This window comes from Ammospiza caudacuta, chromosome 9, assembly GCF_027887145.1.
Source record: "Ammospiza caudacuta isolate bAmmCau1 chromosome 9, bAmmCau1.pri, whole genome shotgun sequence".
NCBI lineage: Eukaryota > Metazoa > Chordata > Aves > Passeriformes > Passerellidae > Ammospiza > Ammospiza caudacuta.
The window spans coordinates 14,666,098-14,693,843 of record NC_080601.1 but is presented as its reverse complement, the minus strand read 5'-3'; the positions used below and the strand labels follow the sequence as shown (position 1 = coordinate 14,693,843).

Sequence of the window (27,746 nt, the reverse complement as noted above, 5' to 3'; positions counted from 1 at the left end):
GAGCATTGAGTTCTTTTTCCCCAGAGGCCTTGTGACATGTTTTCCTGCTGGAGCATGAACCTAGCTGGCTGAATGAGTATCCTTTTTAAAGCCTCTGTTCTCTGTGCACTTAAGGGACATGTCTGATGTAACCTTCTGCAGAATCAGATGCTTGCCTTGCAGGTTTGAGAGTTGCTGGTGAAAGCTATTGTCTTCCTAGGCCTGGAATGCCAGCAGGACATGGACTGACAGATTTTGGAGTCTTTCTGTCCCTTAAAGACAAGTCTTAGTCGTTCAGATCAGGACTGAACCTATAGTGTTTTGAGAGCGGCTGACAATGCCATTTTTATGTGCAACAGTGCACTCTCTATTCATCAAGGAAATGACCGCAGAAATGTGTACCCAGCTGTCTCTGTATCAGTAGCATCTCTGCATAGCAGCTGCTGATGTTTGTGATCATTTCCTATCAGGCCCTTCTTATTTTTTTGGATGAGCCTCAAAATAATTAGTTAAAATCTTGGAACTGAAGGACACCTACGAGCCAAAATCAAAGCCATTTCTGTAACACTACTGTTGCATTGCCTTAATCCTGTACATTTAAGCTAACGATGAATGATGTCTCTCAGGGAGTTGTGGCAGTATTCCCTGCAGTCCTTGTCCTTTAGTATCCCCTGCTGCAGCCCTGGTCCCATGGCACTCAGCCCAGAGGAGCCTCTGGGGTCCCACAGCACGCTCAGGCCCGGGTGAGCTCCATGTGCTGCGTGGGTGTTGGGTGCTCACATCTCCAGCTGCTCAGGACGTGCCCGCGGGCTGGGTGTAGGGCATGCCTTGGCCATCAGCAGATGCCATCTGAGCAAAGTCCTGCTCTAACACTTAGATGTTTTGTTGACATTTTTAAGTCTTTGTTGCTGCCTTCATAAAGAGACCTTCTGGCTCATTTAAAGCTGTTTATGAAGGTCTTTTTTGAAGGTCCTTTTTCTACAATTTTACAGGAATCAGATTATATCGTGGGCCGGGCTTTAATCTATTATTTATTAGACTTCAATTAAATGAGGTGCATGTGACAAAGAGGGTGCATGGTTTTGGTTAAGTCCCCTGGGTCCCTTGGTATGCAGTGTATCAGAACTGTCAGTGCAAAGCACTCTTAGAGAGGAACTTTCTATTTGGACATAACCCCCTTACTACTTCCAGCTTCTCTTTGCAAAGGAAATTGTGTCTTTAAAAGCAGATTGTAGGTGGATTAGGTCTGTACTGAAGAGACATCTGTGTTAGACATTTTACCTGATGGACATAGTTTTGCCATTTAAATATATCCTTAACCTTTCTGCCCCAGTTCCCCAAGTGTAAAACGGGGATAAGATTCTTGACGACTCAAAGAAATGGAAATACATTAAACATTGTGAGACCACTTAGTACTACAGTGATGGGGAAGAATTCTCTAATGAGGAGATACAATTTCACATTTATGTTTTTAAGTGCTTGGCAGTACTTATCCACACAGAAACTGCACCGCAAATTTTTGTCCATTATTCTGTGAAAACCTGCTGCAAAGGGGGAATCTTTTGCAACTTAGAATAGCTAAGAGCTGTTGTAGACCTGCGCAGTCAGACTGTCTTGTGCTTTTCTGTTTGGGCCCGTAAATATTTCTCACCTTAGTGTTGGAACTTCTTTATCTTGTCATAAGTCAGGAACTATGAAAAGAGCATAACGTCTGTGGAAAGGATGAAAGAAATATGCTGGTGATTCAAAAATTTTGTTTCTACCAGCAAACAGCCAGGAGTGTGTAAACAAACATTACTTCTCTTTGTTTTCCTCCCTGTTTGTGTGATTTTAACCCAAGTAAATACTTACCCAGTCAGTACAAAAAGTATTCCATGGTTTTGTGCTGTTGGGGTTTGGGCAGGAGATGATGTGGACTGGGAGACTTTGGACATTGAGATTCTTTGTGGATATTTTGCTCCTCAAAGCAGCAGTCTCCATCAGACACTTCTCAACAGCCTTAGTTTTTCAGTAACCTTAATCATCTTTCAATGGATGTTACTTTGAGAGCAGAACTAACACACTGAGTACTTACAGGGGAAGGAATGACATTTAAGATCAGGTTTGCCTTTTTTCCAACCCCTTGACAGTGTACACAGAACTGATGTAGCTGACAGTGGTGTGATCCAGGAGGCCACTCTTAAGTGCTGCTTTTTCAACCACTTGCTAGGCTCCCAGTCTGGGCTTTTCTTCCTGAGCCATTGAAGCCTTCTCTGTCAGATCAGTGACTTGGAACAGTGATCAGTGCAGCAGGTTTCTCATTTTGCATGGTTTCCTGACAGGAGGTGGACTTGTTTTATTTCTAAGAGTTGATAAAATCAGAACTCAATTGCAAGGCTCCCAGTCTACATCCGTGTCAGCTGTGTATTAGCAGGATAGCGTTGTTTTCTAAGGTGTTTAGATGGGTCCCAGACATCCCCAGTGCACCTCACATATTGTACTGACAACAATTCTAATGAAATACTCATTTACTTTGGCCCTCTTTTTTTTTTTTTTTTTTTTTTTTTCTCGTGAGTAATACCAAGCCAATACCAACAAATTGTCTGAATACTTCAGCTCCATGGTTGGTTGGTTGCTCTTGTTTTGGAGTTTTTCCCTCTAGTTATTTAAATAGTTGCAGTAGTTGTCTTTATATGGAAAACAGGCAAATTTGTAGTTATTACAAATAGTCAGAGAGCAAACTCTTAATAAAAGGGAGGTGCTCAGCACTATGCTTCCCATGTTTTCAGAATATATAGAAAAATGCAGACAGAAGATTCAGGGAGAAGTTATACAGGTAGTGTATGCTGCTTAAACAGAGGCACTTTACTATGCAGGCATATTCACTGATGATTTCTGCATGTGGCCACCCAACTATAAATCAGTATCTTTTGGATGACATACTGTACTCTTTGCAATTACCCACAAACTTTAGGAAAAAAAAACCCAGTTAAGTAGAATAGTGTACAGAATATAGCATTTTCCTGCTCAGACTGGTGTTTTACTATCAATGAAGATTGATTTAATGGTATTTTCCTCATAAGAAGAGTTCAAAACACCAATTTCCCATTTTTTCCTAGTATGTTGTCCAGGAAAACAGAATTGGAGTGAATTCTGTTAAAGTTACTGGAAAAGTCATGGAGGCTCTCCTCCTGGAAAGAATAATGGCAAATTTCATTGGGACATCTGTTTGGTTATTTGAAAAAAAAATTTGGCATGATGTTAGCTTGACTTTTTAAAGAGTGGTTATTTCAAATATTATTTGGTTGAAAATAAATATTTTGGGTTTTAGTTAAAGGTATATCCAGTGCTTTTCTGGGTGCACATGTTTATATACATGCAGAGAAGTAAAAATCCTTGTCTTACTTAGCTGCTCCTTTCTGACACAGTTTTATTCCATTCATGGAGGAATAAGTAGAGAAAATGTAGTAATGAACTTTATTGTGGTTAATGTCTTAAAGATTGGAAATCATCTGGAATCTGTGATCAGATTACTAACTATTATTATTTTAAGTACCCATTTTCTGTTTCCATCTAAATAATGATGGTCAGTGGGGAGCTGCTACATTACTTAGCATGTTCATGAGCAATTTTTCCTTTTGATAGGGCTTACATTAAAAAAAAAAAAAGGGGGTGGGGGAGAGGTAGGAGCTGATTTGGATTACGTTAATAATGGTATTTCCATTTGGAATGTTCAGAGGAGCAAAGTAAAAACCCAAATTAAACTGTATGTGAATTCAGCAGTTTTCAAGGCTGAAACAAAACAGAAGTTAAGGGTTTTTTTGCATGTCTCTGTTGAATTGTGATAATTTCATGAAATTACTCTGCAGCTGATCTGGGCAGGAAACCAAACTTCTCAGTCCAAAGTCTGATCCAGATCTGTAACTCAGAGCAAATTTATGAAGATGGAACTCGGTATCACCTCTTTGCTCATTCAAAAAAAATTTAATTAAGGCATCTTTTTTGGCTCACTTGTAATTTCAGAAGCTTATTCCCACTAGTTTGCTCATCTGCCTCTGTATCTTGCTTTTACCAGATTTATGTAGCCAATTATGCTCAATATAATGAGACAATAAATAATTTAAATTATTATAGAATTCATATGGTCTGACCAGCCAGAATATTTTTTAGATACTTAAGACATGTTTTCAAAAAGTACTTCATAAAAATAATCTAACAATCTCCAAACTCATGCTACCTTTGAGAAGGAAATCTCTGTATTTCCTGGAGTCAGTGTTACTAAAATGTAATGTAGACAAAAGAGATGAAACTTGTAAGAGTGCAGTCAACTCCTGAAATGCTCTGGGAATTCATCCTTAGATATTTGCTGGAAACTGCTATGTTAAGGTGAGAAAGGTGTGAGGTAGCTGTGTAGACTGACATTTGAACAGCCTGTAGGTGCACTTTGCCTTATTCAGTCTCTGCCTTTCAAGGTCTGATGTCCTCTCTGGTGGAGTTCATTTTTGATGAGCAACTACTTTAGTTGTTGAAACATGATGGAGAAGTCTTTATCCATTATATCCAGATGATGGTTTCTATTGTTTGTGCTAAAAATGTCTTCTACTAGTTGTGGCCACCCAGTTGTTGAATGTGCTTAACCTTGGTTTACTAGCTTCCAGTATTTTGTTTTGGATGGTTTTCTTTATGTGTTTGACATAAAAGCACATTCATAGATTTTTTTCAGTGCAGCTGTTTGGTTAAATGTGTTTCCTCCATGTGTGATTTTGTAGGTATCCAAATGCACTGTAAAGGATTTGGGTGTTTTGTCTATTGTTTGAATTATAAGAGCTGTAGTTTGTTCATTAGGAGCATGAGGTTCAGAGTTGCAGATTAACCAGCTGCACTGCCTGCATTCATGTGGTCACAACCTTCCAAATTTACCCCATCATGAAAGGAAGAATTAATTATACTCCTAATTGACTGTTTCCTTGGATATAAGCAGGAAGGAACTGCTAGGAGGCAAAGTGAATAATCAGTTAAGCTAGTTACATCAATCAAATGTGTGAGAAAGTTCATCATCCCAAAGGCAGAGTAAAGTAATGCCAAAATACAAAAGCCATCAGCTCTTTCATTGGGGTTTTGCTGTGTTTCTTTTGTCAGTTTTCCGAGGAATTGCAAAAAAAAAAGAATAAATAAAAACACATGGTGATTGACCCAGTCTGCTTGACAATCTGTCTGGATTATGGTGGAAGAGGTAATGCAGCAATCTGTTCTCTTATCAGACATTGCATGTAGTCCTCATTAAAAGACCTTAGCATACGTTTTTTGTGCAGATGGACAAGTCACACGTGTCTCCCAAACAAATAACTCGGTGCCACTATCTCACAAATCCTGTCAGTTGTTGTGCCAGTGAGATGGAGTCTCTTGGTTGCAGCCTTGGTGAGGCACTACCCACAGAGCTTGATCTAGTGAAAGCCTAAAGCTTTAACTCACAGTTGACAGTGCTTCAGAGTGTTCTCCCGGTGTCCCCTGGCTGCCAGCCTTTCCTCCCCTGGGGAACATGTGGCACCTTGAGGGCAAGTGAAAAAATTCTGGGAAATCCCTTAGAAGCATTATCATCCTCAAGTGGGGATATTTTGAGTAATTGTAATTGACTGGATTGTAAACAGCAGCTTTTAAAGAACATTTAAGCCTTCCTTGCTTTGGCTGACAGCCTCTGTCGGAGGGGAAGGGACAAGAAATGGGAGCCACTCATCTCCTTTGCTCTGGAGAGCTTTTGGGCAGGCGAGGCCCCATGGACTGACTTGTCTGTACATCCTTCCTTCTGAGCACAGTTGGTTTAAGCCCAGCTTGCTCCTTTAGTCACACACAGTTCCACAGTGGGAGGGAGACACATCTGAGATAATGGGGTTGGAGAGAAGGAGGCCAAATGTGGGTGAGAACAGCTTCTGCTGGCCTTGCCAATAAATCAAAGGTTGTGGCATGGAGGTCCCAGAGCCTCAAGGCACGAGCTCAGTGCAGACCTTTGCTTCAGGAGCCACTTGTGTGCTTATACAGCACATGAACTGTATTTCCAGGACTGGAAACTTCATTGGCATGCATTATTTTAGGAGACAATCCAGTTTCACTCACTCTTCTCTGTCTGTGCCTAGAAGCTGATAAATAGAAGGCTTTCGTTTTGCCTGAGCTCTGGAGGGCTGTGGGTACCAATTGTATGATGATTGAAGGAAACCTTGGGAAACAGCTGTGCAGGAGGTTAGGAGGGGTATGAAACTCGGAGAACAAACAGACTTCTGTAAGTTAACACTGGAAAAACTCAGTACAATTCTGTAAGGTCTACTGGAAGTAGCAATGTATTCAGATACAAAATTTGTACACAATATCCTATCTAGAGGAAGAGCATATGAGCATTTATATTGTACAATTCTTGATTGTCCAAAAGATTAGGGTTCAAGTTCGTGTGTGTGTCTGTATTACTACTGTCATTAGTTTTTCACAGATCTGTATTTAGCTTATAAATGAGCATATACTAGTACATAGTGTAGTTTGTGCATAGCCAATTTGAAACTCAAGTGTTGATATGTAAATTATTTAAATCAGAAGAGAAATATGAGCATTATTAATCTTGTTCTTGCATTGTGTCTGTATTTGAAACATTGGACTTTGTAATGAACATATGCTGAATGTTAGCTAACAGCTTCATTTATGAATGAGCTTTCTAGGGTAAATTAATTGTTTTAGAAAACAGGGTGTTCTCCATACTTAAGAAGAGACAGATTTAATCCAAATTGCACCAGAAAAAAGCATGATTGCTGGTTAAAGAAACTATTTGAATTTTTCTTTTGCCATTATAATTAAGGTCTAGGCAGTGCAGTTTTTATTAGCATATATATTTATTGTGCGGATTCTATGCATATTGATTTTGTTTGCTTTTATAAATATCGAATCCATAGCAACTTTTTAATGCAGCGGCTTTTAATCTTTTATCATTGTGCTAAATTCTTGGCAGATGGCTCTTATTTTGTAAAAGGAAACATTTCTAGGAAAGTCAACTTCCACTTGTGCACTGCTTGATTTTCTTGAATCAAAGGTGACGTGTATGAAGTGCTATTGTGACTGCACATGTCTCAGTGTGATCAAAATGCCTTTTGGCTGGCATACTTTTGGGCTTGGCATAAAAAAGGGTTATAGGATAAGTGGGTTTAGGTGGTGTTGCTTGAGTAGGAGAGTTGGACCACATGGTCACCACAGGTCCCTGCCAACCTCAAGCGTTCTGTGATATCTTGTTTTTAAGAAATCTATAGCACAAGACAACTGTTTCTAATCAAATACCATTTTTTGGGTCTTTTCAATTTTCCTTTAGAAGTGGAAGAGGTACTGGTAACTGTATAGGCTTGAGAGATGGCCAGGGTGTCTCAAAAATGAACTAGCCTCCCATGATTAGGGTGGTGCTGGGGAAATGGAAATGCTGTCTGCAGGTGAGCAGGTGAATCCAATTTACAATGAATGCAGGACACAGAGCCTTGGGGGCTGCCCAGTCTATTCTGGACTTCACCCTCACAAGCCCAGAGGCCTGATGTATAACTCTACTCTCTGTCTCCTGCTCCAGAAGAGAGTTATATTTTGCTCGTACAGCTGTATAAGTGGATTTGCTCTGCCTTTTTTCAGAGAAAAGTGGATTAAACCCATAATGAATAAATCTAATTTTAAAATTACATTGTTGATCTTCACTGCAGCAACATGTGAGATCCTTTCTGAGGTTTGCCAATCAAATGTGCAAAGACAAAACAAAATAATATATCTGCAGCTAGGCATTCCCATTTGCAGAGTAAGAGCAATGTGATCTTTGTAAAAAGTCGTATTTCAGCAAAAATTGGGTCAGCCAGAAAGCTTTGAGTAGGTCCACAAAGTCATTATGGCATCCAATAAAAAATAGTGGGCTTAATAATATATAGACTGACTGACTCCACTGGGCTTTTTGGTAAAGTAGCATTCATTCAAATGGATGGGGATCATTTAAAAATTACCATTGATGTCCTGCATTAATTTTGGCTTGAAAGAGAATATTGCCCAACCTTAAAAACAAAATATTGCTGAATTAAAGCTACAAAAAACCACATTAAACTCTTAGAATAGTGTTAATAGTCCGAATACTATTTTGAACCTAAATTCTAGACAAAGAAGCTTAAAACAGCATTCATCATTACCCAGGGAATTGTAGCTGAGTCTTTTAAATACGTTTTCCTTAGCATAAGTTCTTAAAATGTAGCACTTTCTCATTCTTTTTGACTAAACATTTTTATGCAGTAGTCCCTAAGCATGCATATTTCTCTCCTTAGGTGTAACCCATACTCTCACACATTTATGTCGCTGTGGGTATGATAAAATTTGTCTTCTTATCCTGTCAGCAAGTATTTGCAGAATGTTGCCTTGTAGTCTCAAAGCTGGTGAAGTCTTAGAGGGTTCTTGACCTCAGGAACTTTGGGTGAGGCAGTGATTGTATTAAAAATAGGTATTTTTGTGAGATGTGCCTGCAGCTGTCAGTTGTTCTGAGCCTGTAGCCTGGTGCAGGCTCAGCACTGCTTAGGCAGTAGCATGAGCTGCTGTTGAGGAGCATGAACCAGGTTTTAGCACATGGTTTTTGTGCTCTGGATGTGAGCTCTCTGGGGAGAGCTGGAGCGCTGCACGTCCAGCTGCTCCTTGTGAGTGTGGGCAGGCTTGGCTCAGTGGTGCCAGCTGTGCTATCACAGAACTGGTAGGGCTGGAAGGGGCCTCTGGCCATCATCCAGTGCCACCCTCCTGCCAAGGCAGGGTCACCTGGAGCAGGTGGCACAGGGACATGTCCAGGTGGGTTTGGAATCTCTCCAGAGTGGGAGGCTCCATGATACCCCCGGACTGCCACTTCCAGTGCTCAGTGGAAAGGGACTAGGGAGTAGTCACTGGGAACAGCATTGCCTTCAAAATGATTCATGTAAGCCCAAAGCAAGAATCTTCTCTTTCCTTGAAGCCAGTGTTTATTAAATTGATAATTGCTTTAAATTAGAGAAATATGGAAAGGAATGACATTTATTTTCCTTCGACTGCTTTCATCTCTGCCAGCCGGTGTGTGGGAACTCCCAGGGAGGGCCAGCAGAACTTGTCAATGTTCATTCCAGAGCAGAGCAATTGGAAAGCCACAAAATACTTTTAAGCAAGTCTGTCCTCACTTTTCTAGCACTGAAGTCTGGTTAGCAAAGTGAACAGTTACCCAGTGGATTTTACATTGCTCAGAAAAATATTAGCACATCAGCAAAAGAAATGTGCGCCAAAAATATAAAAACATACACCTGTGGTTGGGTAATGCTCTGGGAGGTGGCTTTAATGCTCATCAGGGGACCTCTGTGACCCGAAGGTTGATTTATACCCTGAACCTTTTATTCTGTAGCCTGAAACTATTCCCAAAATTTCCTAGGTAACTGGCATGGTTGTGGTGTGCATTTTGCATCATATCTGTAGTGGTAGAGTCTAAAAGCAATGTGGATCCATGTTAAAACTGAAACTGAGTTTTTGAATATAAAGATTTACACAGATAACGTTTTGTTATGGACTTTTAATTATATTATAGAGATCATGCTGCATTTCCTTCTTCTCTTTCTCAATTTTTCTAATTGCACCAGCAAGCTTGAACTTCAATCTGAAATTTCCTAAGCCAGCTCTTTTTAATCCCATGCGGCATGAGAAGCCCAGTTTAGTCCAGCAGGTTGTTTTTTGTTTTTTCCATTTCTTGTCTTTTTGTTAGACTGACTTCACAAATTCTAGGAACATTTAGCTTCAACATTGAGTCCTGAACCTGTTGATAGAGGAGATTTATGAAAGGAAGAGTCAGCTTTTCTGTGAGCATTTTCATGGTAGCTGTGGCATTGAAAGAAATCTGGAAGTTGTAAAGATTTGTATATTGTCATCTCCTTTTGGCATGAAACACAAGTGTCATTAATGATAAAATGAGAATAGGTAAGTGCATGCTGTAAACTTAAGCTTTGTTAAGTTTTTATGATAAAAAGCATCAAGCCAGGCAGCTTTTTATTCCTCATGCAGGGAAACTCTTTCATGAGAAGCATTCACAGAAAAGTCAACACATTTGAGTCACATACCATGACTTTAAAACCCAGCTTGGTTTGTTGATGACAATGTTTCTGGTGTGTGTGTGGGGTGTTTAAGGCAGAAGTAAAGAAAGGCACTTCCTAATGGACTCACCCAAGTTTTAAATTTGCATTTCTGTGGTATTCAGTTGAAATCTGAACTTGTGTTTTCGTTATATGTTACAGTCTACTAGCCTGTGAATATTGCTGCCTTGATCAGGAAAGAGGGGAAGCAGAGGAAATGAGGTTTTTTACTGACACTTAAATTTAAAACATGAGCTCTTGATGAAATAGTGCAACAAGCACCTTTGCAGAGGAGTTGTAAAATCAAAAGGCCTTGATAAAGTGTACATGGAGATACTGTGCTGTACCAAGCCCTGATTACTTCTTTGTGACAGGAGAAGCCACTGGAGGTGTTTTCAGCTCATGAGCAGAGCAGAAAGCGTCAGTTTCACCATCTGTGAAAAATGAAAATGTATAAACTTTGTGTTTCAATATTCTTTTTGGGTCGGGCTGCCCAGGAGCTAATAGCTAAGGATGGGAGCCCTTCCTTTGACTCTGGGTCTGTCACTTACAGTTTGTTTGTACATCAAAAATGTGTAATCACAATGACTGCTCTAGTAGTGTGAGTTCAGAATAAATGTCAGCATCAAGGACTATCTGTGTTTATCAGTGCAAGCCTGGACTTGGTGCAGACCTTGATGTAGAAGAAATAGCTAATAATTAAAGACAGTAAGAAGTTACCTGACAGAGAAGCTGCAGCCTAGCAGCATTAGCAAAATCTTCATCAAAAGTGACTGTATGAATCAGAGATACAAAGAATTGGTTCTTTTCTGTTGGCAGTGGAGGGTGTAAACATGGGGCAAAGTTTTAGCTGTTACATTAAAAATGTTTGTAAAGTAAAAAAGGCATTGAAGTAGTTATGAAATATATTTGACAAATTCAGTCTTTAATAATCAGATGAGGATTGTTTTGTGCATGCGCTTGCTTGGCAGCCTGTGGTGGTTTGGCATGCCCTCTAGCAAGAGACTGGGCTGGAACCCAGAAATTCACTTAAAGGAAAATAAAGCTCTTGTAAAGTCCTGTAAAGGCCTCTGCTATTCCAGATTTTCCTGCAGCTTTTACTGTTGTTTCTGTTAGACTTCTCTAGCTCATTCCTGTCCTTGTCAGTGCTGCCATGTAGTTCGTGACTGTCTCAGAGGCAGTAGAGAAGAACTGTCTGGAACAGGCAGCAGTGCCCAGCACATATCATTAGTGGTCTGTCGGCCCCTTTCCAAGCCTTGTCAATACAATTCTGCCCTTCTGCTGACAACATTTATGCTTTAAGACAACGGCATAATGAGTAGCTACTGTGTGGTAATGACTGAAAGTCCCCAAAGGAAAAATTCTCTTTTATTAAACAGGGATGTTCACAGTTGGGCTAGTGGGGGTTCTTATCATCATCTTCTTCTTTTTTTTTTTTTTTTTTAATTCAGTGATGGCAGGTGTAATATAGATTTTTATGAAAATATTTTAGAAGCAGTCTTCCTTGTAAGAGCTCTTGAGAAAATGTATTTGCCAGAGTGGCTGAAGGAATTAGAAATTCAAGTGAAGGTGTGTCTTAACAGTATTTTAGTTCTTATATGTATATGCATTAGAATAAGATAATAAAGTATTAAAAAATAATAACAGCATAAGAGCTTATGTTCTGCATTTGAATTCATATAAAAAATAGTAATCTTAACCTAAAATATAGTGATTAAACCTGAATGTTCTGTTAATTCAAGACAAAACTAAATAAATCAATAAACAAATAAGCTTGCAGTTACAGTGAGATTTCACTTCCTGGACTGAAAATTTGAACTGTAGGCTCATAGCTCCCTTGAGTGTTTGGAAAGAGAATAGCAGCTCTTAATAACAGAGCACTTTGCTGTGAGGAGTGGACGTTCATGTCATTACCATTTTTCTGGCAACTTTTCAACCACCAGCAGCAAAAGTTTTCATTGATTGCCTCCTGCTGTAAGGCAGTAATTATACTGCTCTGTGTCTCTTTCATGAGCTGCAGGAATTGGAGAAAATAAGGGAAGCTAGAGACATTAGCTATGGATAAAATGCAATTCAGGCTGAGCTATTTCCTATTTTACTGCATGGGGTCAAGCAGGCTAATTTTTACACATCTGCACTAAATATAGAAGATAGGTTTCCAGTGCAATGGTGGAGAATCCAAGGTAAAAATTCGACCCAGATGCTGTAAAGTCATCCACACTCTAGAAAATGAGAAGGTATTGCATGCAACTTTTCTCTGAAAATCAGACTCCTCTCGCCACAATACAGGTGCAGGGTCACTGGTGTTGATCAAGAACAATTAAACATTGTGCAATTATCCCAAATTGGTCCTGTTACATTTGGCAGAGGTTCTGTTCATTGTTGCAGTGATGCTGAGGTGAAAGAAGCCATTTGTGAGAAATATTGGTACTTATTTCACCTGAGCATGTTCCCTCTCTGAAGGTGGCTTAGGCAGAGGAAGTGGATGGAGGTGTTTGTGAACTGCACTGAGCTGTCAGAAAGTGATCCCTTATGTTTGACTTCATCTGTTTATAATTGACAGGAAGACTTGTGTTCATTTTGGTGATGCAGAATCAAGTGCAGCTGGAGGAAGAGAAATGGGGAAATTTGAGCTTAAGTAGTAATGGAATGCAGGAGTTTGTGCATATACAAATCTTTGTCATAAATCAACAGGTTTTAAATCAATTGGTTTTCATTCCTTTTCATGACTTGGGATTGTGAAAATGTAGTACTTTATTAAGGAATCAGCATAGTGATCTTGATCTGTATCTTAATGTAGGAAATGTTTTTTGAGGCTGATATCCTTTTAGCTAAGATAATTAATTTAAACTTGTCTTTGCCTTTAAGGATCTTTTCATCTTATCAAGTATGCTGAACAGTTTCTGCAGATAAGTGTCCTGTGATTTATGTTTTTATGAAACAAATCTATTTGGTTGTCAGTACTTTGTTCTCCAAATTGCTGCTGTAATGTTTATCTTCTGTGTGACTCAGCACTGTTAGAGTAAATACACGTGAAAGCTAATTAAAGTATAACAAGGATTTAGAGCACTTGTATGTCACTCCATTATTATTTGAGGATTGTATGGTTTTGATGCAAGCAGTGTGTCAGTTTTAGCACAGAACAGTGAGACACATGTCTCTGCTCTTCTTTCTCTAGCTTCTCATTATAGCAGTGTTTACATACACATAATACATAAATACATTCTAGAAGGCACATGAGATCATACACAGAGTAAATTAATTCTATTAAGTATTCATTAATACAATTTGTCCTGCAGTACAATTATTTCCTTGTCTTACAATTCAGCTCAGTACTCCTACAGAGCAAAATTACATCCAGGTACTCTCCAACAATTAGGCCATATTTTAAAGAAATATTCAATCACACAAATAAGGAAAAGTGGCAGAATCAGGATCTGAAGAGTTTTCAGAAACTCCTGTAATGTCTCACAAGAAACTTTCCGTGCATATTAATTTCTACAATGAATAGTTTAAATTCTGCTAACACTGGTATTTAGAACAATGAAGCATCAAAAATTTGTCCTTTGCTAAAGTAATAAAAAACCCCAAAACAAACAACAAGTTGTAAGAATGCAAGAGGAAGGAAGCTTCTAGACTTTGTGGCACTTAAAGAGGAATTTTCTCAAACTTACTTAGAGGTACAGCCTCTGGAAGGAAAGTGTAGGCACAGGTTTGACCTCAGTCTGAACTCACAAGTGAAGCTTCAGTAGAGCTACTGTCCTGTTCTCTGGTAGATCCTGAGCTGCACGGATTTTCCAGTGTTGAATTGAGACACAAATGAAAATCTTGGCAATTGTCACAAATCAGAATTAATTTCTTTTTGAAAACTTTAGGCTCTGTCTTTGATCTTGACATTTTTTATATTTTTGTTCAATATGCCTGACGTAGGAAACAAACTTTGTTTTTGTCAGATCCATCTTTTTGCTTCACAATGTCTGTCTTATTTTCCTATACCAGAAAATCTTTCTTGTTTTGCTGACTACCAGAATATTTAATACTTTATCTAAATATATATTTGTATCTTATATGTGTTCTATAATACTATATTTAATATAATATCTGATATAATATTTTTAATTTCTGTATTTTCAGTCTAAAATTCAGGGTAATTTTCAGTATGAGTGTGGGAATCTGGTGAGGAAAATCGCAGGAGAGGCAATTAAGTTAAAGCAGAGCAGTTGAACAGGTCTGGAGTATATTCCAGTTAAGGACTGTTTCTGCTTACCATCACTTCATATGGACCTGTTTTCCCTGGAGGTACTGTGTTCTGTAAAGCACGTGTATTTCACTGAGGCTGCTGGTATTGAAATTTATTCTGTTGTTCTCCAACAATTGTGCTACATGTAAATGTACACAACAGGTGACATTGAGCAATTATGCAGCTCCATAAGTTTGACTACGACCACTGTAAGAAAATTCTGGTATGAATCCCTACAGTGATCTTTCCCCAATCCACTCTAACCTGGGCTCCAGAGGGGAAACTTTGTGAAAAAAAGGAAAAAAATTCATTTTCACTTGAATACAGTTTCTTATGGTCTTGGGTTCATACCACATCTGTTACAATTTCTGTAGTGATCAGCTTAAAAATGACACATCTAAAAGTAAATAACATCATGCTGCTGAGCTGTGTAAGTGGCTTGCTAGTCAATTAGGAGGATGCCACTTGTTCTCTGGCACTGTTGCAGTGACTCTGAAGCCCATCAGGAGTTACAGACCGGCAGGAGCACTGCAGCCTCAACAGCTGAAGTTTTTTGTATAAAACCAGGAGAAGTTTTGTGCTTGTGCAGGAGGCAGTGTGCCCTGCGTGGTGCCTGGGAGCCTGGCTCTCCCTGTGCCTGGCTGGGCGGGCACTGAAGGCAGCTCAGGGTTCTGGTGCCACCACTGCTGTGTCCCCAGCTGGCACAGGTGACCATTGAATCCAAAGTAGTGTTTCCATACTGCTTTTCTGTCAGGTGACAGTGTTTTTCCTAAATCACGGACTTTTTGGTTCATGAGGGCAAGTTTATCTCCTAATTGTGTAGAGACTAGAAGGGAATTAAGTGGGCAAGTCCTTTAATTTAAAATAGTAAAGTGTATTACTGACCTTGTTCTCTGATGAGTCGAACATTAGGTATATTAACATTAGTAATGGAACATAATGGCTGCTTGTCAGAAGTAAAGATAATTATTTCAGGAACACAAAACTAAGCTTGACAGATAATTGCCTGTTGAAAGCTGATGCTGTGCAACAAATGGAAGATTATTAACAACAGACTCCCGTGTTCATCTGTTATATCATTAAATCCTGTATGTTACATTGGCAGGGTTATCATTGCATTGAAAGCATCTCCCTCTTCTTGGAGATGCATGTCAATTCTGGATTAAAGATTTTGGTTGCCTGGGGCTGTGCTGTTCTAAATAAATTGTTTTGTTTTCCTCCAAAAAGTTGAGAAGCTCTGCATAACTTTTGTCAGGTGTAGGTTATATAGGTGTATACTACTTGCTGAAGGAAAAACAACCACCATTTCCATTTTGCTGATTATTTTTTTCTTTTTAAGAAGCCACACTGGTTGTATTGTTTATAAATGCATATTCATCCAGCAGGCACCTTGAGATCTGTGAAGATTTTCATTTACTGGACAAAAGTGTACCAACAGGAAGTAGTGAAAAGAAGTTTGAAGGTTACAGACACTCAGGCTCGAGAGTGAGTTTTCATTACATTGGTAATGAAACCTAAAATAGCTTCAGTGGGTAATGTTATATTTCAACCATTTGATTTTTTTAAAATCAAGAGTATACTTTTTGTTCAAATGCCTAGTGTAACCTAAACCAAGCAATGGTCCTTCAAACTTTGAAGTTTGACTGTGAACTTCATAAGACATCTGCTAGTTCAAAACTGTTTGAAGTCTGTAGTTGTACCTTGAAAGATGGTTACAGGCATTGTTTGGGAGAATGCCTTACAGTCAAGTCCTCTTCTATATCTAATAAAAATTTCCTGCTCCTTCATTTTGTGACTCAAATGTTAAACTGTGTTTGCTGTCATCAAGGTTGATATTAAGAATGTAATGTTGCTGTAGTCACTCTAATAGTTTTCATCAAGTGCTGCTCCCCATGTCTTGTCATGCTACTCAAGACAATAGTGGCAAGCATAAAAAACATTAAAAACAACTTAAGTTTTGTAGAGCAAATTGTGTTCAGAAAAAAATCAATTTGTATCAAAAAAGGCATTATTTACCTAATCATTCATGACTGGAAAAAGCCTCATGAAAAATTGCCTTATTTCAAAAGGCAATCATGAAGGCTTCAAAGTACATATAATCTCATTTCTCTACTCTCATTTTACCTGCTTTCTCTCCCTGCACTGGAAAACTGCTGTCATAACTGTATCTATTTCCTGTAGGAGCTATTAGTTAGTAGCATTACATCCGCTTAAACGTGATCACTTTTCTCTTCTGTGTGTTACTGATACGCTGTTATTATCCCATAATATTGCTCATCCATCAGAGCTTGCCATGTTTCCTGTGCTGATTGTAGTATGGAGAGCTGAAGTGTCCTCTAAAAAAATGTTCAGAGATGCCAGAATATTTTAATGATTCTGTGATGCTACATAGCTACAACCTTCTTGTGATGCATTTCAAGATTGCAACGCAAAATTTTTCTCTGCTTTTAATTCCTAAGCAAAAGCACTTTAACCATCAGTTTTGAATGTAACCATCTCAATTCCTCTTTATTTAAATGGCAGATTCATTAAAAACTCCATCTGGCTTCCATAGGAAGCTTACACGAGTCCTTGGAAATGGATTATTTTTTTTTTTCAGGACACAAGGAACTGTGGCCAGGATTAGAACCTCTTCCTCCTGCACCATATTGCCAGATGGCAAGTTTATTGAATCTGGTTTTAACTCACTAGGGCTTAAAGGAATGAACACACCTCTGAGAAGTGGGTGCTACATTTGTACTTCAAAGGTCTCCTTTGAAATTAGCCTCCAAAGATTTATATGCAGAGAGTGGTTGTGACCTGGGCAGTCTGTTGCGTATCTCTTATCTCTTTCATTGCTGAGTCTGAGTGACACAAACCACTTTACAAAATCCCAGTAATTTCACAACACTGAGTGAATCTTGCTGCATGGCTTAATTTTTTTTATAGAAATAAATATATTTATGTGTATAATTATTTGTTCTGCAGTATTTTAAAGACTCTTCAATTCAAGTACTTGTTTTCTAAGTAAAATATGAAAATTTGACATATTCACTGGCGTCACATAAAACTACCCTTGGATATTGTCCTCAGTTTGGAAGTCTGCTTTGTACTAAAAACTAACACTTCCAATTGGCAGAATTTAGTCTGATCAGTTTTAGGGTTGAATTGAGTAGAAAAAGAGTGTGTGTCTATTTAAATCTCTTACAGCAGCTTTTTCAAATTTCTTGAAGTGGCTTTGAAACTTGTGAAATACATTTCCAACTAATTAATGTGTAAATGCTAAATTATTTTATGGAGGGATCTTCCTCTCTTCAAAATACAAAGCATTATTTTGCATTTCTGTTATTTACAGAGAAATCAGATTTTTTATATTACAGGATTTTTGCCCTTTCTTTCTGACAATGGAGAAGACTCCTCCTGTGAACTGATGCCAAAGAACTTCAGAGTCTGCAGCATGAATATTAGCCTTTTCTTTCAGATGCAGAGCAGTGAGGATGATGACTCTGCTGAGATGTAGTTGTGTGCCAGGTTTCAGGCATTCAAGTGGCCATGTCTGTCATAATTATTTATGTGCTTGGTTGAACATGACTGTACCTGCGTGCAGTGTGAGCCCTCATTTGTAGAGCAAAGCATATAAATATTATCACACTTGTTTAAGATAAGGAAGCAATTAATTGCAAGTCAAAATACTCCATTTTTCTCCCTTTCCACTTCCCATGATACACATTGATATTGTTTATGTATACTCTGTATAAGCTCCTTCTGCTGGAGGTGATTTCGTGTCTTTGCAGTGGTGCTGGTTCTTGTACTGCACACGGGACTGTTCACCCCAGTCTTGGAAATAACAGCCACTGTTCTGTAAGACTCATTTGTATGCATTTGTGAGTTGAAAGTAACTTTTTAGTCTTGAGTCATGGATTTTCAGTGTTGAATTTTTTGTGAAGAAATTCCGTTGTTTTAAAATCAAGTTTTTACAAAAATACCTCAAGGGGGTTTATTTACTAGCACTGGGACTGGGCTTTGTATTTGTATATCACCTTGTTTCTCTTGTTACTGAACCCATTTGTTAGGAGTTCTAGCAGCAAATATTCCCCAGGTTTTCATGCACTTCAAAAAAGACAAAGGGACTGAAAAAAATATTTGTAATTTAATACAAATATTCAGGAATCTTACTTACAAAGAAGAGAGGGTGATAGGGCCAGAATCAAAAGTAATAATTTTTTTTTCTGGACAGAAAATGACAAGAGTTAATGCTTTCCTAACACTCTCAAAAATACTCTGGTGGGGTTCTCTTTGAATTAATTCCTCTGGAACGAATTCACCTACCATAGAACTTTAACACTTTATTCATATATTGCAAAATATGTAGAAAAAAAATAATGGGCCTCTGAAAACTCAATGGATGTAATTGCATCCAGGAATACAGATGATGTCTGAATCATTGCAAAGTACAATGGTTTCTGTGGTATTTCTAAATGAAATTAGAGGTCTCTTGTTTACAGTTTGTTTGTGGTGCACTCCATTCAGTAGAACAGTGTATGGATCCAATACTAATGTAGAATAAATATGTGCTACAGCCTGAAGCTATTTTGAAGATGATTTTATATTCCTAGTTTTACTTCTGCGTTGCCATCATTTTCAGTTGTATCTGGCTTCATTTAAGCTGAGAGAGCTTTGTATTAGTAACATATGGAGGTTGTTATTGTTTACATTTGTTCAGCAGATGTGTGAGCTTTTTATATGCCTGACTCCTTATCAGTTGGATGAAGTGATGCATAATTCTGCAGTAGTCAAGTATTCAGGCTGGATGAGAGCAAGCACTGACTGTCAGTGCATGTAAAATCCAGGAGTGACAATTCCAGTGTTTCAGTCTGTGAGCATCACTTTGTCCCCTCCTTGCAAATCGGGCATTCCCCTGTGACCACATCTGCAAGAAGGGAAATTGGAAGGGAAGCACTGCAAACAGGTAGAGAGGCCATTGCACAGTGACCTGGTGAGGTGAGATCAGCTGAAGAAACCAGCACCAAGGGGCAGTTGTTCCCCACTAAATGTCAATGCCTTCAGTGCCAGGGTGGGAAATGATCAGGTCAGTCACGGTCATTGTACTAAAAAAGAAACGTGCATTTCCCTTCTCCCTCACTTCTCAGCTTTCCCATCTGTCATATTTAAAATACTTAAAACACTTACAGTATTTTTTAAACTATTTTCAGTATTATTTAAAACCATTTTATGTACCAAAGCTGTCATGCTGGCCTGTTTAGAAAGGGGGGAGCCAAAAAGGGGTTTTGTGTAACTTCAGGAAAAGTGTGCAAGCCATTGATAAATTTTTGTGTTTTCTGTCAACAGAGAACATGTTTAAAGGCTTTTAAAGTGTGTGATTTCATCTAAGGTTTTTTTTTTCCCTTCTTTGAATATCATCTGTGAGCTGATGCCATTACAACTAAGAGCACCAGATTGGAACTTAAATAAAATTTGGCAAGCAGAGCTTCCTTAAGTCTTCATCTTAAACTGAGCCTCGTCTACAGCAAACGAGTTTTGCTTTCAAAAAGCAGTTAATTTTGTAATTGAACATAAACAATAGGCCATATTTTTGGTGGCTGTGTCCTTGGCCTCAGTGAAGTAAAACTGTACTTATTTACACCAGATGAGGATCTGCCTTTTTCCACATTTTTTTTAATGCTCCTTTACTTCTTAGAGAATGAAACCTTTGTTTCTTTGGAAACACATCTATTAAGAAAACAGCAGTGCCAAAATCATTTAACTGTGCCTGCCTCTTCTCTGGTGTGCCTTCCTTTGCAGTGGCCTTGGGTCTCTACTTCCCCAGGAAGGAGTACTTGGAGAATGTCTACCTTGACCAGGCGGCGGGAACGCCGCTGCTGCGCATCCATGCCCTGAGGGATTCGCGTGAGGAAGTGGCCCACTTTCATCTGTGCCACAATCTCATAGCTCCTCGAACAAGACCACAAGAAAATAATTGGTTCCAAATCAGGGAAGAAACGGGACTTCTCTACCTCAGCAAAAGCCTGGATAGAGAGGACTTTAACATGTTGTGTAAGTATGGGAAAACCAGCTTTTCTTCTTGAGGTGCATGTTCTTAAAGAAAAATACATTCAGACAATGAGATCTCTCCATTGAAAGATGAGCATCAAATTTGAAAAAAAACACATCTGACCTTTTAAAATGAGGAACCAGACCCAGTGAAATCCACAGTAGTATGCCATAGCAGATGCTGACCTGGGACAGATCCTGTTGCTCACACTGGGAACTCCAGTAGGATGGGACACTTGCATTACTGGAAGTATTTTTTCTGCATTTCACAGCTGTATAGGTCACAGCTTTACACTGAAATTTTCAATTTGTTAATCTGCTGATGAAAGTTAAACCAGTTCCATTGTGTTAGGGATTCCAAGACACACGCTGTGAGAGTGGTTCGGATTCTTACATTAAATGATCCTTGAATTCTGGTGACTTGGATTCACAAATTACGATTGCATGTAACACCAAAGAGCTTTTAGAAGAAATGGTTAATTGTACCTCTCCCCTCTCTTGATATTTGGTTTTGTTAGAGAAGCTTACTGTTGAACTAAAAAAATTCATTATCTCAGATGTTTTTTCTTTTCTTTTATGCTCTAGCACTAAATTGGTTTTGGTGATTGTGATCTATGAGGAAATTAGTTATCATTAGATGGTGGAGGAGGAAATGGATGAGGAGTTAATGGCATACCACTGTGATCAATTGCAGAAATTTTACTGTTGAAGAGAGTCTGTAGTAACTGTCTTCAGTTTGTAACATCCATATATCAACACTACCTTCAGACTTAGGTGCCTTGATGTTGAAATTTTCAACTTCAGACACTTAATGCTTTATTTTTGAAGTGCTGAGTGTTTGATATTTCATCCATTTTTGGTACTTGGCATTCATGTATATCAAATATTTGTGCTGAACAAAGGAGGAACAGCTACTTAACACCCGAGAGCCTTGTTTTGTTCATACAGATCAAAGTGACCTAGAACTTCTTTTCAAGTGAGTTAGAGCTATTACAGAGATATTACTGTGCTGTCTGTAGTCAAGGGAATCAAAACAAGGCTTGAGGATGTATTAGGAGATGCCACAGGTTTGTTTTAACTTTGATTTTGTCTTTTTTCCACCTCTTCATATTTGAAAACGATGAAGCAATCTGTTCTCTGAACCTAGACAATTTGGTCCGTACTTTTGGAATGCTGTGACTGAAGTGTTAGTCCTGATAAGGATTTGTCCTGAGTATCTGTTGCCATCTCATGCATTATTTTTCCTGTTTCCACCCTGCTCTGCTCTAGTCGCTTCAAAAAGCAGTCCTATCAAAGAGTTGATTACTGCCAGTGATGTGTTTTTATGTCAGTGTCTTACAGACAGAATGCTGATACTGGTTTTGAGATTCTATAATGCAAAATTGGTGCCAAGCCCTGTAGTTTTAGGCTTATTTGGATTATTAAGGTATAAGGTCTTCCCACCAGCATCTAGCATATTGAAGAGTTGCTTTGCCACATAATAGGATTTATGCAATAATGGACTAGGGTAGAATATAGGGAAAAGAAATGTTGGCTTGTCTTCTGTAAAATAATTCTTAAGGTGATTTCTTCCTCCTGAAGCTGTAGGAAATGGGATGCAATTGGCCAAGGTGATGCTGTATGTCTTCCTTTCATCCCACCCTTTCCAAGAGAAGGAATGTGACTCTGCTGCACGCACCACAGTTTTCCTCACTTTGATCAATGCTACTGCACCAGCTTGCAGTTCCCTGACAGCAAGGCAGCTTTGCTTCACAGAAATGGATCTCTCCTTTCACATCGAGGAGAATAAACCACCTGGTACATTTCATCAGCTCCGGTTACCCTCAGTTCATCATCGGTGTCAGAATCTCAGCATTTCCTACAAATTGCTTGCAGGTAAAACTGGATCTCTCACGTACTAGCAATAAATTCAAACAGCTGCACTGTTAAAAGATCTCTTTTGTAGTAGACCATCTAGATTTGATTCTATAAAGGAAGTTCCTGTACAAACCTAAACTGAGCCTGAAGATTTTGCCTTTGAGATACATAGAGGAAATGGGAAGGAGGACTGTCCCCTTCCCTAAAGAAAAGATCAGTTTTATAATTTTTTATCTGCTAAAAGTAGACTGAGAATAATCCTGAGCTTTAAATTGTGCTGCTTCTAAACTGTAGAATCTTCCCATACATTCTGTGCCTTCTCCCTACTCTAATATAACCACACAGCTTCCTTCTGTTTCACTTCTGAATCTTTTATTGTGCGGTCGTGCTGTCCAAATGACTTTAGTGAACTGCAGCAAAGTATTAAAGCCATCAGAGCCGTGTGCAGTAAGTGATTGTGGCTGTGTGTGCTTTGCAGGGGAAGGAGTTCCCTTTCGGTACAACGAGAACACCACCAGCGTGCGGGTGACGCAGCGCCTGGACCGGGAGGAGAGGGAGCGATACGAGCTCATTGCCAAGTGCACCGTCAGAGAGGGGCTCAGGGAAATGCAGGTGGAGGTGCCGTTCCTGGTGAACGTGTTAGATGAAGATGACTCTCCTCCCTTCCTTCCCAACGGCACTGACACTGCAGATGCTGTTGTGGAGTTCAACAGGAAAGAGGTAATGTTGGTCATGTTCTCCTTTACCTAGTCCCTGAAGTATGGGCACAACAGTGGGAGGCAGGACTCCTGGGAAGCGTAATGTTCTGCCTGGATACTGGATCTTGGCAACAAGCCCATCACCATACCATGCTCTGCAGATCCGTGATTGTAAAATGCTGTTGGTAGGATTCCTTTGCCCCAAGTTATGTCTTACTCAGGTCCCAAAGAAAGAGGAGTTTGGGTTAGTGATGAAAGAGTGTGAAGAAATTTGAGCAGTTTCCAAGATTGGGATGGACATTTGCTGAGTCTGTGGTCAGGATCACTGTGGGTATCTCCATACAGCTCTGCTCTATTTGTTATATTTGTTACGGGGTTGCTTCTCTCAGGGGATTAAAATTGTGTTGTTAGAGTAAGTGTTATGTGCGTGCCTGTCCCATACATGCAAATCTGTGTAATGTATCAGGACTATGTTCAGAACATTTATTAGGATGCTGTAGAAGTAGTGGCTGACTTCTACAGACAAACCACTGCACCTGTGAAGTTTCCAGGCTGTTAATGGCGAGCTCCAGGATCTTGTTTTAATGGTGTCCTCCCATTTTTCCCTTTCTATGCCAAGCTGATCTTTCAAGAGGTCTGAATCCCTTGGTGTCTTTGATGCCCCTGTGCACACACAGCCCTTGCTTCAGTAGAGAAGTACACATGTGAGCTCTTCAGAGGAGCAATGACCCTTTTTAAGTTAATGGTATAGAGAAGACTTTTTTGGGGGGGGACATAAACGATGTGTGTTTCATGAGAGAGCTTCTGTTTCCTGACAACAAGATGTCTTGGTAGTCAATTTTCCCTTCAAAGTACATTTTGATCATATTTGTGTCTGGAAGGGATAAAGACTGATTTTAGGAGTTTGCTGCCATCTCCTGACTAGAACAAGTCTTGACAAGACACATATGAATACATTTGCCTGGGTTTCTGTGAAAATTGTGAGGTGTTATTTGACCAGTATTTCAATCTCCAAACCAGTTATCAGAAGAAGAAAGCTTCAGGTCCTTCAGCAGTGCCATTTATTGTTTCCTACCAGGGCACTGTTCTTTCCACGCTGACTGTGTACGATGCAGACACCACACCTATTTATCCCCTTGAAAGCAGCAGAAAGAAATACACAGGAACCATCATTACTGAGGACCCCTGGATAAGTGAAACATTTCATGTAGAGCACATCTTTGATGAAATCCACTTCAGCCCAAATGGCAGCCAAGTGAGGGGAACTCGGCACGAGTACAGTAAGGACTCTTTCTTCAAATAAAGGACAAGTTGCTTTTTAGTAGATGACAAATAATTCTTGAATTTTTATGAGCATTTTGTAAGTATTGAGCCTAAGAAAGCTGAGAAATTTCATGTAAATAAAACATTGAGTTTTAAATATGTACTGAAAAAATGGAGCTTGTGCATCTCTGCAGTAGGGAGTGTATGTGATGATGATGTATAAACTGATAAGCAAGAGGTTTTGATTGTAGGATTCTTGACTTGGTAGGTAGAAGGGAAGAAGGCCTCCCAAACATCTTGAATGACAGAGAGCTTAAGAACATATTTCATATTTAAGTTGCCTTCTGTTTCCTATTAGGAAACTTGGATGTGTATAATTAAATTTGGTGCATCTATTTTTGTTGGGCTTGCAATATTAAAAGATGCATTTGCAGATAATGTGGGTTGCTAATAGATGAATCTTTTCCTTCACAGAACTGGTACTGAATAAAAGCATTCCAGTCACAGAGCATCGTTCCTTCCAGCTGGATGTTTTGGTGAATGACACAGAATTCCACGGCCCAGAAAGATCGGTGATGCTCCATTTCAATGTCTCCATCCTCCCTGTCAGCATTCAGTTTTCAAACATAACTTACCAGTTCACAGTGAACAGAAATGCTGAACGTTTTGCACAAGTAAGAACCATGTTAATTATTCATCCCCTTTCTGATGGAGCTTAGGAGCTGGATCACTGGGGCCAGATATGTTACAGCCCTCGTTGGTTTTACCTGTTTTAAGCAGAATCACTGAAAAATGTGTTATCATTGTGATTGTTGCTGGATGTAGAAAGTAACAGGTAGGCTGGGCACTACCTCTCCTACCATGTAATAACAGAGGATGTAATAACTTCCACACATGGAGAGAAATGTAAGATGATGTGGACAGGAGGACTTGCGACCATGAGTGGCTTAGGCATGAATAACTGCAACAATGTCAAGGGCAAAAAAAAGAAATTAGTCTAGCTATTGGAGTCTCAGTATATTAATGGCTTTTCTTTAGGTAATGGCTAGTTAGTAATTCATGTGTTTCCTGATTTAACCCTTGTTTTAGCTTAATCACCCCCATTGCCATTAATAATGCTTTCCAGAGACACTTTCTAGCAGGTTGACGTTAGTCAGGTGAAAATTACAATGTGATTCCTATGAAACATTGTTCAATGCAGTTAATATTATGAAAGTGAATATTAAAAACATCAGTGAAGAACCCTTTTGTGTCTGCAAGGGTTGTAAAGCATGCCTTGTAAGTATTGTAACAGAGAGGAGGACTGAGATTAAACTATGGTCATCCCAATTGCAGAGAAAACCAACTCATTAGAAGAATTTTAAGCAAGAATTAAGTTTTATTAATCTTCAGGCCTCTGGCTAATTTTAAAAAGAAAGTAAAAGAGAAGTTAGATATATTGCATGTTATTATATCTAATATGATGAAATGTGTTGCAGCTTGATAACTCTTCCGAGTACAGAACAGACTTTTCTCTGACAAGGGACATTTTTTCCATAGTCTGCACTGAATATCCTAAATAAGCAAAAGGTACCAAGTGTGCTCCACTACAAAAGCTAGTCCATTATGACATTTCATGATGCCTTGTGGCTGCAGTTTTTCAATTTGCAGTCAGTTTAGAAACTTCAGAGGATAGTCTGTTCTTTTTGTGCAGATCAAATTATTTCTGATGTTAGGTTTGAGACTTTTGTAGCACCAGGCTGTGAAAGCTTTACCCTTGCTTGTTGCCTGGGGATGGGGTGAAACCTGGGTTTCCCCCTAAAAGGAATAATAGCACAGGTATGTAAGATACTCATGCAAGTCTAACTCTTGCATCTAGAGCTCTTCTGTTTGTGTCACAACATGACTGCAATTGAAACGGATGTGGACACTTACCTGTTAGGTGTGTATGAATTTAGATTAATGCATTGGTTGGGCTGTTTTCTGTATGCATGTTTTTATATATAGGTGTATGCATACAATATTATTGTGAATGAATGAATTCCAGATTAATTTGGACAACCATGGTTATCTGTGCATACCCTAGATTGCTTGAACACTTCCGTTTTAAAATCTGAGCGTATGTGGATGTTTTTAGTTTTAGGGTGCAAAGCCAAAAAAAGCCAGTTGAATTTTAAAGCTACTGGTGTGGAATATTGTCATGAGAGTCAAACATGTGAAAAGGAATTTTAGGATCTTTGAAAACAGTGGCATTTCACACTGATTGTGCAGTTTCACTGGGTGGCAGTAGTAGCAGGGGAAACTGTTGCTGGCAAGAGCTCCAAGTTTCTGGGAGCAGATCTTTTTCATTGTGCTGCCTAAACACAAATTCACAAAGAGATTTTGTTCTGATTCTTGAGCAGCGAAGTGCAAAACTCATCCTGGCTCTGGAGGTGGTGTTCTCAGTTAGTTAAAGTGTCATCCACTTACTTGTGAAACTGGATTTGAATTTACAGTGTGCTCAGCTTGGAGCACAAGTCAGTGTAAGCAGCTTAGTCTCCAGCACTTCACATTATTAAGGTTGGCTGCATAATTAGCCTTGATGTGCCAGAGTAGTCAGGGAAAGTACTGGGCCAAATCAATATGAAGGCTGAACTGTCTCCTGCCCTAAGGAAAATGCAGGAGCGTGAAGAAATTATTAACTGCTGGGCTGATGCCATTTGTCTATTTGAGCAGCTAAATGAATTGAATAACAGAAGCATGGCCTGACAGTGCAGGCTTGCCCAGTGGCATTTAACTTATCAAAGGACTTAAAGCTCTATTGACATTTACTGAGACAAATGATGAATAACATTGGCTGAGATTTTAGAGCAGTTATATATGTCCAAATGTTCCTGGAATCCACTGAAGAGGAACAGTATCATTATCCAGACTTTATTAAACATTGGAACTTGAAAGATGGATTTTTCTGTTCTTATTTCTAATAATGGTATTTTTATGTTAACTGTTGAGAGTCCTGCAAATTTGTAGGTTCCTCCCCTGTAAGCTGATGTTAAACCTGACTACCCTTGACACTGATTATTTGTTTTTTCACCTTTGTGAGAAGGGGGAAGTAGCTGTTTTTACTTTTTTCCTCTGGAGTTGTGCTCTGCTGCACCTGAGAGGTGAGCTGGCTCCAGAACTTGTGGAGCAGAGCGAAGTTACGAGGTTGGGCTTTCCTCAGCGGAATTAGGCAAAAAGAGAGAGTCTGTTTTTCTCATAGAAATTTCTTGAGGGAGGCCTTTATAGCTTCTTCTCTAATTATATGGAGAAAGCAAAACTGGCCAATGTGCTATTCTAAGGAATAAACTGGCTGATCTGCTCTTCAGATTTTATTAGGTCATCTGAATTTACAGGGTCTTCTCCAACCCCGCTGAAGTAAATTACTGTGATGAAAAAAGTGCCTGGAAAGAGCAGTTGTGACAGAGTAGGCAGAAAGGGCAGTTCAGTGTGGTCTGTGCAAAGGTTGATGCCTGGATCATCAGTGTGTTCTCCTCCTGCAAGCAGCACCACCTGAGCAGTAGCAGAGCACTGCCAGTTGCAGTGTGGCACCAAAGCTGCGCTGACGTGCTTCTGGAAGGG

At 39.2% G+C, this 27,746-nt stretch overlaps 1 protein-coding gene across 1 annotated transcript in view; it reads left to right on the top strand.

Moving 5' to 3' along the window:
* RET (ret proto-oncogene) overlaps window positions 1-27,746 on the top strand; it is a 72,522-nt gene that overhangs the window by 20,369 nt on the left and 24,407 nt on the right. The window contains exons 2-6 of the mRNA XM_058810132.1: window positions 20,101-20,352; window positions 21,931-22,224; window positions 22,685-22,926; window positions 23,983-24,184; window positions 24,642-24,841. Of these exons, the coding sequence (XP_058666115.1) occupies window positions 20,101-20,352; window positions 21,931-22,224; window positions 22,685-22,926; window positions 23,983-24,184; window positions 24,642-24,841 (1,190 nt within the window). The remainder of the gene's footprint in view (window positions 1-20,100; window positions 20,353-21,930; window positions 22,225-22,684; window positions 22,927-23,982; window positions 24,185-24,641; window positions 24,842-27,746) is intronic.